Here is an 18,798-nt window from a genome sequence, read left to right on the forward strand (position 1 = left end):
GGGGAGAGGGGTGGGGGTGAGTCTGTGCCCTCGTGGCTGGATGGAGGGAAGCTACTGTAGGTGGGTGATTTTTTACTCCTCCAATCCTCCAGCTGATGATTTCCTCGGCGGTCCGCGCTGCACTTCACACACACACACTCACACACTCGTACACACACACACACACACACACACACACCGTCCTCCCGTCATCCCTCGCTCCCTCTCTCCTGGTGGTGGGAGACGCTCAGAGTGAAAGAGGAGGAGAGTTGTGGAGGGTTACCAGTTCATCATGGAGCTTCTGTTGAGGGTCATGAAGAAGACTTGGCTGCTGCCGCCTGAACGCACCGAGGCAAAGAAAACCTGCAGGACACACACACACACACACACACACACACACACACACAAACACACACACACACACACGCACACACGCACGAGGAAGTTCATTTAATCAGAATATTTTCAGAATTAAATGCTGATAGTTGTTTTTAAATCCTGTTTCATAAAATGCATTAAACTACTTCAGTATTAAACTATAGAGGAAAAGTGTGATGGAAGAATGATGGAAAAACAAAATCTCAATGCAGTTTCTGAATGCACGTGTGTGTGTGTGTGTGTGTGTGTGTGTGTGTGTGTACTTGTATTACTAACGTTGTGGGGACTCGCCTCTCTTTAGGAGACAAACAGCAAGTCTCCATAACATGGATCATTACTTTTTAGGGTGAAGTTGAGGGTTAGGGTGAGTCTGTGTGTGTGTGTGTGTGTGTGTGTGTGTGTGTGTTCAGACTCACCTTGTCGTTCCTCTCTGATAGAAACTTCAGTCGCTGTGCTCGCTTGTGCATGAAAACTCCGTCGAGGTGTCCCGTTTCCACGGAGCGGATCTCAATGGCCTTCTCTCCCCAGCCCATGATCTGGTTGGAGTGGATGTAAGCTGCAGGAAGCGGGACAGGGCGCACACATACACACACACACACACACACACACACACACATACATACACACAAACAAAGGAGGGTTGGACAGGAGAGCTTTCAGCACCAGCCTCACACCCAAGCCAATCACACCTCAAGGCCTCCTCGGCCTCCAGGAGGAGATTATTGCAGCAGTTTCTGAGCGGTTTGAACGAGGACTGAGCTGGTGCTCCTCGTGTCAGAGGAGGATCAGAGAGGAGACGCTGTCAGACAGACAACTGACGCAGGACAGCTTCACAGGCTGCTTGCTGGCTTTTCATTTAGAGGGCGAAGTTTGATTAAAATGAGCATCAGTGAGCTCTTACTGTTCTCTGGCAGCAGGAATTAAAGGAGCAGTGTGTTGGATTTAGTGACATCTAGTGGTGAGGCTGCAGATTGCAACCAACAACCGCCTCCACTCCCCTTTCAAGCATTAAAGAGCTTATGTAGATATATTATTATTCTCAGGTGATTATGCATGAATTAAAACATACCTATACATATAAATCATTTCTGTTCGTCTAGATGCCACCTAATCCTGCACACTGCACCTTTAATAGTTAGTTTAATAGTTAGAGTAATAAAGTTGGATTTCCTGTGGTTGCTTCAAATTAAAAGCCTCTCAGTGACCAGAAGGTTTTTTATTTGTTAGATGAGAGTTAGAAAATTAAATTAGGAGTAGAAAACATTGTGCTTTCTCTCTCATGTATGAGGTCACTGATGTTTAACGCAGTGAAACTCAGCTGAAGGTGTCAGAATGGAAATGTGTTCATATCTAAGCACAGCACAGATAGATAGAGTCCAGTTTTACTCTTTTATAATAAAGTTCTGCTTTAGTTTAGTTTATTTTGAGTGGGATGAAAGCGGATCCCATCTGCCGAGGAAAGGAAATCGACCTGAGTCAAGGTGCAGAATCAAACGCTACGATGCAGGTAATGGTGTTTAGTGGGGGGGGGGGGGGTGGCGGAGGGTGGAAAGGGGGGGGGGGCGGGTTGGGGAGGGGAGGGGGTCTGAGGCCGGGCTTGGCTGTGAGTAACTCTGGTCTGACAGTAAAACACACACAGAAACATGTTCACAGGTAATGATGAGCTGCAGGACAGAGACGCAGCCAGTCAAACACGTTGAGTCCATCAGGGAATCGAACAGTGACGTCTGAGAACCAGAGAGTGAAGAAGAAGAAGAAGAAGAAGAATGGAGAAGAAACACAAACAGCGGCTTTGATTGACTCGGATCACAAAGATCCAAGATCCATCCTTGATGTGTTCGGCTCCTCTCTGTGAGTGTAGTCCTGAATTATACATTTTATTTTAACGGATCTTTAGTCTCCAGCTGCTCAATGTCAGAAAAATGTTGTTTGTGCTTCATAAAAAGTTGATTTTTCAGAGCTCACACAATCAAGGATGAAAGTAAGACTGACACTGAGCCTCAAATCACATACTTCTGTGTAACCTGTGGACTAAATAAGTATAACAGTCTAGTAGAGCATGTGGGTCAATGAGGGTTTATATTAGTGTCCATGTGGTTTAGTTTAAATTTAAAGGGTTAAAATGTGAAAATAAAAGTATGAATAACTTCACACATTCTTTTTTTGTGGAACCAGCATCAAATTTCTGCTTTTAATCCATTTAGAGAGAATATATTAGAGGATTATGGTAAAAATGTCTAAGTGGTGTAACCATAAAAACTTTGGAAGGAAGGAAGGATAGAAGGAAGGAAGGAAAGGAGGGAAGGAAGGAAGGGAGGGAGGGAGGAAGGAAGGAAGGGAGGGAGGGAGAAAGGAAGGAAGGAAGGGAGGGAGGGAGGAAGGATATATTAGAGGATTATGGTAAAAATGTCTAAGTAGTATAACCATAAAAACTTTGGAAGGAAGGAAGGACAAAAGGAAGGAAGGAAGGGAGGGAGGGAGGAAGGAAGGAAGGGAGGGAGGGAGGGAGGGAGGGAAGGAGGGAGGGAGGTGGAAGAGAGGGGTAACCATAAAAACTTTGGAAGGGAGGACAGAAGGAAGGAAGGAGAGGAGGGAAGGAAGGAAGGGAGGGAGGGAGGGAGGGAGGGAGGGAGGAAGGAAGTAAGGAAGGAAGGAAGGGAGGGAGGGAGGAAGGGAGGGAGGGAGGGAGGGAGGAAGGACGGAAGGAAGGAAGGAGAATATATTAGAGGATTATGGCAAAAATGTCTAAGTGGTGTAACCATAAAAACTTTGGAAGGAAGGACAGAAGGAAGGAAGGAAGGAAGGAAGGAAAGGAGGGAAGGGAGGAAGGGAGGAAGGAAGGAAGGAAGGAAGGAAGGATATATTAGAGGATTATGGTAAAAATGTCTAAGTGGTGTAACCATAAAAACATTATAACTTTTATATTAAATAAAGTAAGTAAGGGTAAGTACAGAAGTACGTGAGTTGAGACGCAGCTATGGGTGAGAAACATCTCCTCTTGGTAACATTTCACAGTTAACAGTCATGGAAACAAAAACACAGCAGACAAAACAACACGAGCATTTCCCCCCAAATACTGTGTGTGTGTGTGTGTGTGTGTGTGTGTGTGTGTGTGTGTGTGTGTGTGTGTGTGTGTGTGTGTGTGTGTGTGTGTGTGTAGGTTATGATGGAGAGGAGAGCGGAGGAGGTGGCACTCAAACGTAGAGGGGCGTGTGTTGTCAGATCATGCAGCTGATGAATGATCAACACGTAAAACTAAAGAGACGTTGAGTTTTTTGGGGTTTTTGCTCCTTTGGTGATTTTACCTGTTTTTAAGTCATTTACAGTTTTAAACGCTCCAAACTAACACTTGGCACAGTGTGTTGAGTGATTCAAGAAGGGTTTCATTTATAACAGTTTAATTGTTATTCTGTATTTAATCCAGATGGGCTTTTTTATGTATTTCAGCAAAGAGGAAGATTTTTTTTTTTTTTTTTTTTTTAAGTATATTTTTCGGGCTTTTTTGCCTTTAATGTACAGGACAGTGGAGACAGACAGGAAACAGGAGGCAGCGAGAGGGGGAATGACACGCAGGATAAGACCACTCGGCTCGGGATTACCTGCAACGAGGACTATAGCCTCAACACATGGGGCGGGAGCGCTACCCGCTGAGCTATGCTCAACCCCAAAGAGGAAGATTTTAAACTGATCGGTTCAATAGTTCTGATCAGAAACTTAAAAACTTCAACACCTGCAAATATCGTCTTAATTTTGGAAACATACTGATGACTCTATTTATTTATATTTATTTATTTTATTGCAGCTTTGCTCGTCTCTCAGCACAGACTCAGAGGTTTGTCTCTGTTTATTATACAGAGATGCTGGAGCTTTGTTCTCTGTTATAATGTGATATAAACTCATCATGTTCAGATGAGAGCTCTCACACTGAGTCTCTGCTTCAACGTGAGCTGCTGTCGGTCGGCTCAGTTTGAACATCACATCAACTAGAGTCTGAAATACTTCTGATCATCACTCTGAATCATTTCTCTCTACAACTTAAGTAACAGCTCATCAGTATCTATTTTCATTAGCTGCAGACAGCTAGAGCATTATCGTTATAGTTATCGTAACAGTTATAGTTATTGTTATCATTATAGTTATCGTAATAGTTATCGTTATAGTTATCGTAATAGTTATCGTTATAGTTATCGTAATAGTTACAGTTACAGTTATAATGAACTATATAGTTATTGTTATAGTTATCGTTATAGTTATCGTAACAATTATAGTTATCGTTATAGTTATCATAACAATTATAGTTATCGTTATAGTTATCGTTACAATTATCGTAATAGTTATCGTTATAGTTATCGTTATTGTTATAGTTATCGTTACAATTATCGTAATAGTTATCGTAATAGTTATCGTTATAGTTATCATTATTGTTATAGTTATCGTTACAATTATCGTAATAGTTATCGTTATAGTTATCGTAACAGTTACAGTTATCATGAACTTTATAGTTATCGTTATAGTTATCGTTATAGTTATCGTTATAGTTATCGTAATCATTATCGTTATTGTTATAGTTATCGTTATAGTTATAGTTATTGTTATAGTTATCTTTATCGTTATCTTTCTTCGTGTGAACAGCCCTTAATTAAGATAATAACACCCAGAGCAGATTCTCTTTAGGTGACATCACTCAACAAACTCTGTCAAAGTGTCGGCACGGAGCGATCAGCGGAGGATTTTGGCGTTGATGTGTCTTCGTTACAGTTATATTCAAACTCCCAAAAACCAAACAGCAGGTGTGTTCCTCCTTTAAGCAGGTAAAAACCAGGTGAGACTACAGTGAGGTGGCGTCTTGATTAAAGGTGTAACTGAAAGTAAAAAGGCGGGAAGAAAGAGAGAGGAAGGAGTGCTGCTTTGAGCGGAGGAGGAGGAGGAGGAGGAGGAGGAGGTGTGGTGGGGGTGAAAGATGATCTGCTGAGACCGCTTATAGGAGGTCAGAGGTCAGGGAGAAGCGAGCTGATTGGTTGACGTACCGACGGAGGTGGGCATCTCGCCCCACTGCAGCACCACGTCTTTGGTGATGCGTCCGTAGGTGTTGACGTAGACGCCCTCGTCCTCGTAGCACAGCAGCATCTCCATGCCGTCCGTCTTGGGCAGAACAACGATGGCGTGCGGGGTCACCTGACCCTGAATCTGCCGGGGCGACACACGGGAGGGGGTTGGAGGGGGGGTGGGGGCAGTGGAGGGGGGAGGGGGGGTTAGGAGCTGCCTTTAGCCTACAGTAGGCCTGGAGCAACCCCTCATCCCCGCCCCCCCCCCAAAAAAAAACCTCCCACACCCTCCCCACCCTGAGAGAGAAACTGCTGCAACAATAGAGTCCCCCCGCTCCTCAGCCACGCAATCGCCATGGAAACAGACATGAGCACAGTGTGATTCATGACTGCCAAGAGCAAAGTGAGGCGGTTGCCGTGGTAACCGTCTCCTTCCTCCCCATCCGTCTCGGACTGTAACCAGACCGGGGGTTAGAGGAGGACACTGGCTCATCCGCTACATCACTCGTTCATCCACCTGTTAATTCAGCCTATTCACTCATTCATTCATTCACTCATTCAGCCATTCACTCCATCATTCATGAATTTACCATTCATCCACTCCATCACTCACTCATCCACCAGTTAATTCAGCCTATTCATGCATTTATTCATTCACTCATTCATCCATTCACACATTCACTCATTCAGCCATTCACTCCATCACTCACTCATCCACCTGTTAATTCAGCCTATTCACTCATTCATTCATGAATTTGTCATTCATACGCTCCATCACTCACTCATTAATTCACTCACTCATTAATTTATCATCCTTTCACCTGTTAATTCAGCCTATTCATTCATTCATTCATTCACTCGTTAATTCAACCCATCCACTCATTAATGTACTAACTCATTTATTCATTCATTCACTTCATCACCAATTTAGTCATTCATTAACTTACCCATTACCTCCCTTCCTCACTCAATCACTCATTCATTCATTCACTGACTGACCCACTCCCTTACTTGTACAATCCCTCATTTATTAGTTAATTCACTCACTTATTAACTCACCTGTTCATTATTCATTCTTTCGCTCAATTACTCCTTCATTCCTCTCTCACTCTCTTGCTCATACAATCCCTCATTTATTCATTCATTCACTCATTCACTCAGTTATAAAATTACTCACCTATTTCTGTTGATCAGATTAAATCACTGACTCGTTCACTCACTCACTAATTTATATAACCAAAGTCACTCAGTCATTTGTTCATTCCTTCATTATCTTTCTCACCCACTCATTCACTCCCTCATTTATTCATTCACTCACAAATTAACTGTCTCATCACTCACTCATTCTTTAACTCATCAATTCATTCCCTCATTTACTGTCACTCATTCATTTACTCTATTTCACATTCGCTCATTCATTAAACAGTTTAATCTTAAAAACAGTTAAAAACAAACATGCAGTTAATGATTAATAATTAATAATTAATAATTATTTAGCTCTGATGCAGTTAATCATGGAGTGACGTCATCATCCTCGCTCTCTTACATGTGAGGGGATGTAGATGTCGTACGGATTCCCAGAGTCCACGTCGATCACATGGAAGCCAGCGTTGGAGCCATAGATGACCTTTAACCTCTGCCCTTCCTCCACAGTCAGGTCCACCAGCAGGGGGCGATGCTGCAGGTCAGTGAACGACTGACGGAGACACCGAAAGAAAAAGACAAAAAATCCTGTTATTAAAAGGAGAAATATGTAAAACGAGTAGCGCAACATACTAGAGAGAGTTACAGTTTGTTTGCTTGTTTCCATGGCGACGGCACACTGTGTTTGCCCATGGATGTATAATAAGAGCTGGATGTGGCGCCACCACTTCAGAAATGGTCACTTGCGGTATTGCAGCTAACGAAACAATGATTTCCCCTACAGAACACCATTATAAAAGAGACGCCTCGAACTGCAGACGAGATCAATTATGAGTCTTTATGTTCTGAACTTTTGATCCATGGAGGTTTTATATATTTGTAAAACTTTCCTCAAGCTGTAAACTGCATAACGTAGAAGTAAACCTAGAGCTAGAAACTTATTTTGGCGAATGCTCCAGCCGAGTGATTCTTATGGAACTGAATGTAATGTCCAGTATCTGGCTCTTCTTATACATCCATGGTGTTCATGTTTTTTAGTTTCATATCTGGCAACCTGAGCTCACAGAAATAAGTGAAATGACCATGACCACTTAACACTGCATTACATGGGGGTGGTACATAATGTGTTAAAATGATGAGTCAGCACCACGATCAGGTTGATGTTCTGCTCCATGATGTAAATTTCAAAGGAGAACATACTGACTGTAGTATTATAATCGCACAGGCCAGTATTTCAATTTATCATGATTCCTTAATCTCTGATAACATTTAATGGTTTCAACGACAATATTTTATTATAAAGCACTTTTCTCATTGCTTCACACAGGGCATCACATTAAACAAAGCAGAAATAAAACAAGAAAATCATAAAACAGGTACTTTAAAACTGAGTACAGTGCAATATAGACAATCAATGAAAATGAACAGATTCTATAAAACCTGAGAACGGAGCGATCAGAGCAGTTGATAAAACTAATGACAGTGTCACCAGCAAAAGGGGAAACCAGTGGGATTCATATGATCCATCACAAATCTATGAAAATCTATGAAAATCAGCACTGGATCCAGGCAGTTAATAAATAAGATCAAATGAAATCTTCAAAGTCACTGAACCAACTGATCTGACTTCCTCAGGCAGCTCCAGTCAGAATTTTTTATCTAAATTTGGCCTTAAAATTGTTCAAAAGATCCAAAAACAGCGACACACCTACACACACACATTTACTCCCATCAACGGGCAGAAAGAGACGAGTGCACAGAGAAACACGACGGTCATGAATCTCATTAAATCACATCTTGAGTCACAGAAATATGAATCAGGAGCACTGTGATTGGTCCCCTGCAGGTTTTTTAAGGATAAGGGTATTTTTAGTGTCAATAAAACTCATGTTTAGAGTCAAACCAACAATGACCTGATCTACTAATGAGTACTGTGTGTGAATCCAAAGCCTGAGATGTTATTCCTCTGTGCTGCAGACCTCTGTTGGTTTAACTCTTGGTTTCCATTTCTGAACAAACTAATTATACCAAACTCTTCGTCATATGTTGGTTTTATTTGTCTGTCATTGGTTTTCTCTCTAAAGCTGCATCCTCCACAAACTACTTTAAACTCTGATATTGCACTATAATGCTAATATTTATTTATCATTGTATTTTTCATATCCATCACTGCGCTGCTACAGGCCTCTTCTAACAGGCCTCCATAATTACGTATTTAGCCCATATTTAATATTTAATATTTAATGACTCATACTTGCGCTGTCTTGCCTTATTTTTTGCACTCTTATCCAGGCGGGGAGTTCTGGTCCTCTGAAATGAGGCCAACGTGGAAGTAACTTAGAGCTGCATTCTATCAAAAGGCCACCAGGGGGCGACCGTCTCTATACAAGTCAATGGAGAATTCACCAACTTCTCACTTGATTTCTAATCTCAGTAAACGTTTTCAAAATGTGTTTATGGTCTCAATCGCTAGTTTAAAGCCTTCTTCAATGCAGTATGATGTTCATTTGGGACATTTTGGCCTCCCTGATTTTATATTTGACGATAAAGCAGGGTATGCATTAGGGCGTGGCTACGTCCTGATTGACAGGTTGATTGCCCAATGTCCTCGAGATCCAGTCCTCGCAACCATAGCAACCTCCCCGCTCCGCCTCATGCCCATATAAGTAGAATCCGTGTTTTTATTTTTCCCAGCATGCACCTGAAATTTTCAAGATGGCGCTGCCTAGATTAGAAACTATTGGCTTCCGAGCAGCAGTCCACAAACCAATGGGTGACGGATGTTAGTCCATTTCTTTTATACAGTCTATGCTCTTATCACACAACCTCAGCTATCTATCTATCTATCTATCTATCTAGCCCGACACTCCTCACCTTGAAGGCCATGAACTTGTGGTACGGTTTCGGAGCCCAGGCGTAGATCTCAACGGCATTCTTCAGAGCGATCACCAAGAATTTAATCCTCTCATACTTCACTGCAGGAGGAGAAAACAAACACATTTATCTTGGTTATCTGGTGACCTTTAACACACTGGTGGAGAGTAAATAAGTACATTTTTATACTTCGACTTCACTCCTTTGTAGAGCTTAAGTTTTTCGTACCGACTTTGTAGTGCACGCAACCCTCCAGCTCTCCGACTGTGATCCAACCTTGTTTCTTCTCCACTTCGGGGTCATTGTGTAATATCCTGTTCCTCAGCCAGGACAGGTAATAGACACGCAGCTTGTTCTTCTTCCCTGGTTTTTAGAAAGTAGAAAAGTTATATATATACTATTAATGATGAGGTTTTTTGCATCAGTGTAAAGAGCTGCCTCTCAATCATCAGCAGAACCTTCAGATCGATCTGTGGATTTAAAGGCAGCAATAAAATGAACAAGAAATAAAGGGAAACCTGCCAAAAATAGAAACATCTTTGACATCTTGTTTGGTTTCCTATTTGAACTCCAAACCAGTGGGTGGCACTTCAACATTGACCAAGAGAAACAGGAAATATTGGCAACAATAATGGTGAAAAACACCACATCCAGCATTTACTGATCAACATTATCATTCATTAGGAGTCGTGTTTCTGTCCAATATTCTCTCTTTTTTAGCTCTGTTTTTACTCTCTACCAACTCCTGAAATGAGGCCAACGTGGAAGTAACTTAGAGCTGCATTCTATCAAAAGGCCACCAGGGGGCGACCGTCTCTATACAAGTCAATGGAGAATTCACCAACTTCTCACTTGATTTCTAACCTCAGTAAACGTTTTCAAAATGTGTTTATGGTCTCAATCGCTAGTTTAAAGCCTTCTTCAATGCAGTATGATGTTCATTTGGGACATTTTGGCCTCTCTGATTTTATATGTGACGATAAAGCAGGGTATGCATTAGGGCGTGGCTACGTCCTGATTGACAGGTTGATTGCCCAATGTCCTCGAGATCCAGTCCTCGCAACCATAGCAACCTCCCCGCTCCGCCCATGACTACGCCTCATGCCCATATAAGTAGAATCCGGAAGGGAGGAAAGAAGGAACATTCAAAACAGACGGGGTCAATTTGACCCGGGAGGACGACAGGAAGGTTAAAAAGAGTGAAACCAACCTGAGATGGTGACGAGGACGTTGAGTCCCTCCAGAACGTCCATCTGTTGGAAGCGCCGTCGATTTATCAGGTTGTAAACTTTTCCCTGACCGCTTCTGTCCAGCAGCATCAGGCCGTTCTCTGTTCCCACCAGCAAGTTCACTCCTGCACACACACACACACACACACACACACACACACACACACACACACACACACACACACACACACACACACAGACGTCTGGCTGTTACTACCTGAGAGACTGAAGGTTATTATTATGATGATGATGATGATGATGATGAGTGATGAGTGTTTTTTGGGGGGGGGGGGGGTGTCTCACCCCACAGAGCTGCACACAGGATCTCAGAGTTGAAGCGTTTCTTGTATTTGCGGATCTCGGGCGTGTCGCTGTGCGGTCGGATGTTAGTCGGGTTCACGTTCACCACGGAGATCTTACGAGCCTCGTTGAGCCGCGCCTGCTCCTGCTCGTGTTTCAGCAGCTCGTCAGCAAACAGAGCTGCAACACAACACAACACACACACACACACACACACACACACACACACACACACACACACACACACACACAACATCATGAAGAATCCAGACTTTAGGGTTAATATGTCACATTTTAACTTAATTATATTTCTAATTGAACCCTTTTAATCATGTTTAAATGTCTCTTTATGTTGCTATGTGTTGCTTTTATATCCTGACTTGATGCTTTTTGGCAGGCGAAATGAGGAGTTTTTGATCAATAGAATAATCAAAACCTCTAAAGTTTCTGCACAAAGCGGCCTTTTCTGTTCTGTTTTATTCACAAAAAGAAGAATTTCACTCTATGATTAATCTCTTGGAGCTCTGCTGTCGGGAAAACGGCAGATGAAATAAATTTAGCAGCGTAGTCGAACGAGAGGAGGAGAAAATATTTCTGCAGCTGTCAAAACACGTTTGTATCTTAGTGGTGATTTGACTTGAAGGAGGCAGCCGAGGAGACGGACTAGAGGAAGTTATATATATACACACACATATATATATATATATATATATATAGTGAGTGCAGCTGAGGACAATAAGCTGAACAACATGTTGCATAAAGAGAATCAAGTGTGTGATCATTATTTAAATAACCGGTCATATTTAAGTAATGTCCTTGTTGTAGCTGCCATTACTATTATTAGAATAATAAAATTAATTGCTTCTTCAGGCCACTAGAGGGCTCTAGTTCGTTTTCTGGTGACAGTCGGCGTGCAGGAGGAAATTTGCAGTTAAAAAAAGGAAATGAATTATAATGAAATATATCGCAGCAATATATTTAAAATCGCAATAATAATAATATCGTATCGTGACACCAGTATCATGATGATATCGTGTCGTGGAGCTTCTGGTGATTCCTACCTCTATGATCAGTTTTGAGCGTTTTCAATCACTTGACTTGTTTCATTTCATCACTGTTTAGCTTTTAATATTATTTAATGAAGCAAAAGGAAGTTATTTAATCTTCTTAATGATCTCAACCCCCCTCTGAGTCTGTTAGGGGTTAAAGTGCCCTCTTGGGAGCCAGAACGGATGCTAAACTGCCCTCTTGGGTGGCAAAAACACACACTAAGTGCCCTCTTCAGTGGCGAGAACGTGTTGTATGTGCCCTTTATTTTATTTTCGCCCCTGCCCTTCAAGAAGTCTGTGCACGCCACTGGTTCGGGGTCCTGATGAAAGACGTACCTGAGGCAGAGATGTTATCGTCATCATCAGTCGGTGAAGTCCCGTAAACTCTCGGATCAACGAAGGGTGTGAAGGAAGATTTGGATCCGCTGCTGCTCCCCATCCCGTACTGTCAATCACACAGAGACACAGAGACACAGAGACACACAGAGACACACACACAGACACAGAGACACACAGAGAGACACACACAGACACACAGAGACACACAGAGAGCAGAGTCCGTCAGGAGTTTCACTGATGGTTTAAAGTTTTTAGGGAAGGTTTGAACCACAGCGAGGAAACGGCAGCTGCGTCAAAGAAAAGTGTTTCTGATAAAATAAAGGAAACACACGATGAGTTCAGCGTCATCATGAAGCTCTAAAACAACTTTAAAGCTCTTTTCAAGCTCTACATGAGTCTGTTTCTGTGATAAAAGGTTTCTCCCTTCCTCCCTTCCTTCCTTCTTCCTTCCTTCCTCCCTCCTTCTCTCCTTCTTTCCTCCCAATTACCTCCCTTCCTTCCTTCCTTCCTTCCTCTCTCCTTCTCTCCTTCTTTCCTCCCCATTACCTCCCTTCCTTCCTTCCTCCTTCCTTCTCTCCTTCTTTCCTCCCCATTACCTCACCTCCCTTCCTTCCTTCCTTCCTCCCTCCTTTCCTTCCTTCTTCCTCCCCCCTTCCTTCCTCCCTCCCTCCTTCTCTCCTTCTTTCCTCCCCATTACCTCCCTTCCTTCCTTTCCTTCCTTCTTCCTCCCCACTTCCTTCCTCCCTCCCTCCTTCTCTCCTTCTTTCCTCCCCATTACCTCCCTTCCTTCCTTCCTCCCTCCTTCTCTCCTTCTTTCCTCCCCATTACCTCCCTTCCTTCTGTCCTTCCTTCCTCCCTTCTTTCCTCCCTCCTTTCCTTCCTTCTTCCTCCCCCCTTCCTTCCTCCCTCCTTCCTTCCTTCTTCCTTCTTTCCTTCTTTCCTTCTTTCCTTCCTTCCTTCCTTCCTTCCTTCCTTCCTCCCTCCCTGCTTTTCTTCTATCACTTATTTCATCACTTTGTGTGAGACGATCTTCAGAAACACATTGTTAAACTCTCCGTGCTTCCTTTATCTTGATCAGCTGCCTGTATCAGGTGCTTTCTGGATCAGAGGCTGGAGAGAACTGAGAGAGAGGGAGGGAAAGAAGGAAAGAAAGAAAGAAAGAAAGAGAGAGAGGGATCATACGAGTGGAGGAAGGAGGAGAGGAAGTCCACATTGTTCCATCTGTGGGGGGGTGAAGGAGGGGGCGACACAGCAGCAAAAGCAGGACGGAGCTCATCAGGACAGGGCAGGAAATTAAAGGCCACATGATGTTTTTATGTTTCTGAAGCTTTGAAACTTCATTTCCCAGAATCCCCTGCTGCTCTGTGATGCAAAGAGGTCAAAACAAACACGAACCCGAACAGCAGAAATGAGCCTGATGATACATGATGTCATTAAATGTTTTATTTTAGTCCAAAAACTCAAAGATATTCAGTTTATATTTGATGAAAGGAAAAGCAACAGCAGCTCATTATCACATTTAAAAACCTGCAACTATTAGATGTTTATTTGTTTACTTGAAAAATGACTTTCCCAATGAATTAATCATCAAAACACTAAACTTCCTGTTGACTGGCAGCTTTTCATCATTTCTTGTTTTATCCATTTGTAAAATAAATATATTCAACTTTTGGGGGTTGTCACTTTACAAATGAGAGAGAGAGAGTTAGTGTCAATATAAATGTTTTTAATTCTATATTTTATCTCTAATTCACATTTTTGACTATTATTATTTTAACTGTTTTATAGTTTGATTTTATAGTTTTATTATTTTAATTGCTTGTTTTACCTTTTAAAATTTTGCTCTTTCTATGTTTTACTTGATTTTATGGAAATCACTTTGTAACATTATTTTAAAAAGTGATATATAAATAAAGTTATTATTAGTATTATTATTATTATTATTTTTAAAACCCTTTTTTCCCCCTTGGCTTTCAACTGTGCATGAGACTCTGCTCCTGTTTTAGTGTTTAATTATTGTTTTATTGTTCTTAATTCATTTTAAAAACAATAAACTATTATCTTAGTATTTATTTCCTGTTAATAGTTTTATGTTCCTGTGTTGTTTTATCTATTTATGTACATCACTTTGTTTCAGCTGTGATTGTTTTAAAGTGATTTATAAATAAAGTTGAAGTTGAATTATTATTGTTAACTACTACTATAAAGCTCTTTGTGTGACATTATTAAGGATTAAAAGTGCTATTGATTGACTGATGATCATTAATAGCAGTGGTCTCTTTATCACAGTGTGTTTCAGCTTCAAGCATTTTCAATCAAAGACTTTTACTTTTAAACTTTTAACATTATTTAATGAAGCAGAATTATGTTTATTATTGTTGTTTATTGAGACTAGAAGCTTGAAAACGAAGCTGATGAGAAAACTACGCAGAAAATGTGGCTTAAAAAAACCCAAAAATATGTTGAATAGCTGAAAGGAAAGAGGATAAAAAGTGTTTACTGGTGGCTGCTGGTAATTTCCCACCCTGATAAAGGACCAGTAGGTGACGGGGTTGTGAGCAGGTGTGTGGGAGGGAGGGGGGGGGGGCGAAGGGGGGGGGCAAAGGGGGGAAGAGGTGTGGCAGGTGTCAGTCTTTCAGGATCAGGTTCGGGGGTGTTTTTGGGGCGGAGGTGGAGGTGGAGGAGGGGGGGGCCGAGAGTTGGATTAGATGCTACTGAACCTACTTGGGCCCCTGGGAGGGCGTCACCGGGTGAGACCAGGGGCGAGGTGCTTTGCTGCACCAAATCGGGGAGATTTGTGTTGCCGAGGAACAGATTAGCGTTGCCGGGGAAACCGTTGCTGGCGGCAGAGCTCCGCCTCCGTTCCCCGTGTCTCTGGAAAAAGAGAGAGAGAGGGGCAGGCGGCTGTGTGGGAGAGCGGCCAGGATGTTTGATTGACAGGTCAGGTGGACGGAGGGAGAGAGAGAGAGAGAGAGGGAGAGAGGGAGAGAGAGAGGGAGAGAGAGGGAGAGAGGGAGAGAGAGAGAGAGAGATAGAGTGGGAGAGGAAGAGAGACAGGGAGAGAGAGACAGAGGGAGAGAGGGAGAGAGAGAGAGAAGGAGAGACAGGGAGAGAGAGAGGGAGGGAGAGAGAGGGGGAGGAAGAGAGACAGAGAGAGAGAGAGGGAGGGAGAGAGAGGGGGGAGAGAGAGAGACAGGGAGAGAGAGACAGAGGGAGAGAGGGAGAGAGAGAGAGAAGGAGAGACAGGGAGAGAGAGAGGGAGGGAGAGAGAGGGAGAGAGAGAGACAGAGAGAGGGAGAGAGAGAGACAGAGAGGGAGGAAGAGAGAGAGGGAGAGAGAGAGAGAGAGAGAGAGGGGGAGAGAGGGAGAGGGGGAGAGAGGGAGAGGGGGGGAGAGAGAGAGAGAGAGAGGGAGAGAGAGATAGAGAGAGAGAGAGAGAGAGAGAGAGGGAGGAAGAGAGAGAGGGAGAGGAGGGACGCCGAGCCCCGCTTTTTAACGGGGTGTGCTTGTTTCTGTGTTTGGTTTAGCAGGGGCGGGTGGGCACTGGCTTTCAACACAAGAGGAGGAGACATTCATTTCATATATTGCAATCATACACACATACACACACACACACACACACACACACACACACAATATATACACACTCAGGCTGCTTCGACTAATATAAAGCAGTTATCTTTATCTTTTGTATTAAATCAGATAAAAGTGAATATTTTGTGCTGATCTTGTGTTTTTTGGGGTTTTGGGAAGCGGTCATGGAAACGATTTTGCATCTGATTTCTAGACTGTAATGTGATTTTTCTACCACTAGGTGGCACAAAGTGGTGTGTACGAAAGAGGACAACAGGTTAAAGGTCAGCAGGATGAAGTATAAGGTCCAGCAAACCTGAAATGTGATGTCCAGTTCAAGTCCACTCAGTACCCACGTAACCTGCTTTTAACCCATACATCAATTTAACGACACTATAAATCTCTACCTGCCCTTTCTTTCTAGTTTCCTTCTCCGCTTCCTTACTTCCTTTCAGCCATAATTAATCTCCTACACTTCACATCGCTTGCTTTTTTTGTTTATTTAAGTAATAAACTGACTCTTTCGCTCAGCCTCTTATGGCATTTTTTTTTAACCCTCCTGTTGTCCTCGAGTCAAGGAAGGAAGGGAGGAAGAAGAGAGGAAAGGAGGGAGGAAGGAAGGGAGGAGGTAGAAAGGAAGGGAGGAGGTAGGAAGGAAAAGAGGGAGGAAGGGAGGAGGGAGGAAGATGGAAGGACAGGAAGGAAGGGAGGAAGAGAGGAAAGGAGGAAGACGGAAGGAAAGGAAGGAAGGGAGGAAGAAGGAAGGGAGGAAGGAAGGAAGGAAGGAAGAAGGAAGGAAGGGAAAGGAAAGAAGGAAGGAAGATAGGAGGGAGGGAGGGAGGTAGAAAAGAAGGAAGGAGGGAGGAAGGAAGGAAGGAGGGAGGAAGGGAGGAAAGGAAAGAAAAGGAAAGAAGGAAGGAAGATAGGAGGGAGGGAGGGAGGGAGAGAGGGAGGTAGGAAAGAAGGAGGGATGTAGGAAAGCCAATAACAAGCGGACCGATGCCTCATCAGCTGCTGTCGTGATGAAGAGGAAGGAAGAGGAAGCACGATCACGAGCTTTAGATAATAACCCAAACCACCAGGATACAAGAGGACAAAGTTGAACTGCTGCTTCATTATATTCTCTGAGGCTGTTTATGTATCCGTTGCCGTGGTGACCGCTGCTTCCTTGTTCCATTTACACCCTTCCCTCCTTCATTAGAGTTAGAGTGACACTCAGCGGTGAAGTGGGGACTGCTTTGGGAGCGGCTTTGTTACGAGTCGTGTTTCTGTGAAGTCAGCGAGGCCACCAGAGGAGGGAGGAGGGGAGCAGGGGGGGGGGGGTCAAAGGTCAACAAAACAGAGTGGCGCCTCACCTCACGCATCATCAGGGTGCCGTCCTGGGAGCTGTTCCCGTACGAGTCTCCGTGCATGTCGTTCTGACCTCCCATCATGCCGAAGGGCTCGTTTGTGCTTTGACTCGCCGCCGGCCTGAAACACAGAGAGGCTGTCGTTTAACCCTCCTGTTGTGTTTCAAGTCAAGGAAGGGAGGAAGGGAGTAAAGGAAAGAAGGCAGGGAGGGAGGAAGGAAGGAAGGAGAGAGAAAGGAAGGAACGACAGAAGGAAAAAAGGGGGATGGAGGATGGAAGGAAGGAAGGGAGGAAAGGAAATAAGGAAGGGAGGAAGGAAGGATGGAGGAAAGAAGTAAGTAAGGAAGGAAGGTAGGAGGGAGGGAGGAAAGAAGGTAGGAGGGGGGAGGAAGGAAGGAAAGAAGGACAGAGGAAGGAAGGAAGGAAGGAAGGATGGAGGAAAGAAGGAAGGAAGGACGGAGGAAAGAAGGTAGGAGGGAGGGAGGAAGGAAGGAAAGAAGGACAGAGGAAAGAAGGAAGGAAGGACGGAGGAAAGAAGGAAGGAAGGAAGGTATGAGGGAGGGAGGGAGGAATGAAAGAAGGAAGGAGGGAGGAAGGGAGGAAGGAAGGAGGGAGGAAGGGAGAAATGAAAAGAGGAAGGAAGGAAAGAAGGAGGGAGGAAGGAAAGACGGAAGGAAGGAAGGAGGAAAGAAGGAAGGAAGGGAGGAGGGAGGGAGAGAGGAAGGAAGGAAGGAAGGAAGGAAGGAAGGAAGGAAGGAAGGAAGGGACAGTCAAAACAGACGGGGTCAATTTGCAACATTTAGCAGAAACTTGACTACTCACATGATTCGAGGGATATCGCTGACGGCCACCGAGCCGTCGTTGGAGCCTCCTTCTCCTCCGTCCTCGTCCTCGCTGCTGTGAGACTCCTCGCTGGACGACGAGTAATCCGTCACTTTGACCGGCGGGCGGCTCGTCTCCTCACCCTGCCGAAGCTCCCGCAGCTCTTTGGCCAGAGCCGTCAGATCCTGGAGGACGAGAACATCAGAGAACGTCACTAATCACTCTGAGGCAGCCCACTTTCCTTCCTGTCTTTTTTTCCTTCTATCTGTCCTTCCTTCCTCCCTTTCTTCCTTTTTCTCCATCTGTCCTTCCTTCCTCCCTTTCTTTCTTTCTTTTTTGCTTCTTTCCTTCCTGTATTTTTTCCTTCCCTACTTCCTCCCTTCCTTCTGTCCTTCTTCCCTTTCTTTCTTTCTTTTTTCCTTCTTTCCTTCCTGTCTTCTTTTCCTTCCTTACTTCCTCCCAACCTTTCTTCCTTTCTTCCATCTGTCCTTCCTTCCTCCCTTTCGTCCTTCTTCCCTTTCTTTCTTTCTTTTTTCCTTCTTTCCTTCCTTTGTTCCTTCCATCTTTCCTTCCTGTCTTCTTTTCCTTCCTTACTTCCTCCCAACCTTTCTTCCTTTCTTCCATCTGTCCTTCCTTCCTCCCTTTCTTTCTTTCTTTTTTCCTTCGTTCCCTCCTTCCTTCATTCCTTCCTTCCACCCTTTCTTCCTTCCTCCCACTC

At 43.7% G+C, this 18,798-nt stretch overlaps 1 protein-coding gene across 1 annotated transcript in view; it reads right to left on the reverse strand.

The window, feature by feature from the left end:
* Positions 1-217: 217 nt before the first annotated feature.
* Positions 218-18,798, reverse strand: part of LOC128382804 (traf2 and NCK-interacting protein kinase-like) — a 48,710-nt gene continuing 30,129 nt past the window's right edge. The window contains exons 16-26 of the mRNA XM_053342809.1: positions 18,081-18,265; positions 17,265-17,379; positions 12,334-12,442; positions 10,952-11,128; positions 10,630-10,773; positions 9,648-9,782; positions 9,420-9,520; positions 6,949-7,098; positions 5,385-5,544; positions 774-913; positions 218-342 (exon numbers count right to left, since the gene is read on the reverse strand). Of these exons, the coding sequence (XP_053198784.1) occupies positions 259-342; positions 774-913; positions 5,385-5,544; positions 6,949-7,098; positions 9,420-9,520; positions 9,648-9,782; positions 10,630-10,773; positions 10,952-11,128; positions 12,334-12,442; positions 17,265-17,379; positions 18,081-18,265 (1,500 nt within the window). The 3' untranslated portion in view covers positions 218-258. The remainder of the gene's footprint in view (positions 343-773; positions 914-5,384; positions 5,545-6,948; positions 7,099-9,419; positions 9,521-9,647; positions 9,783-10,629; positions 10,774-10,951; positions 11,129-12,333; positions 12,443-17,264; positions 17,380-18,080; positions 18,266-18,798) is intronic.

The sequence above is a fragment of the Scomber japonicus genome, chromosome 21 (assembly GCF_027409825.1).
Source record: "Scomber japonicus isolate fScoJap1 chromosome 21, fScoJap1.pri, whole genome shotgun sequence".
In the NCBI taxonomy this organism is placed as follows: Eukaryota; Metazoa; Chordata; class Actinopteri; order Scombriformes; family Scombridae; genus Scomber; species Scomber japonicus.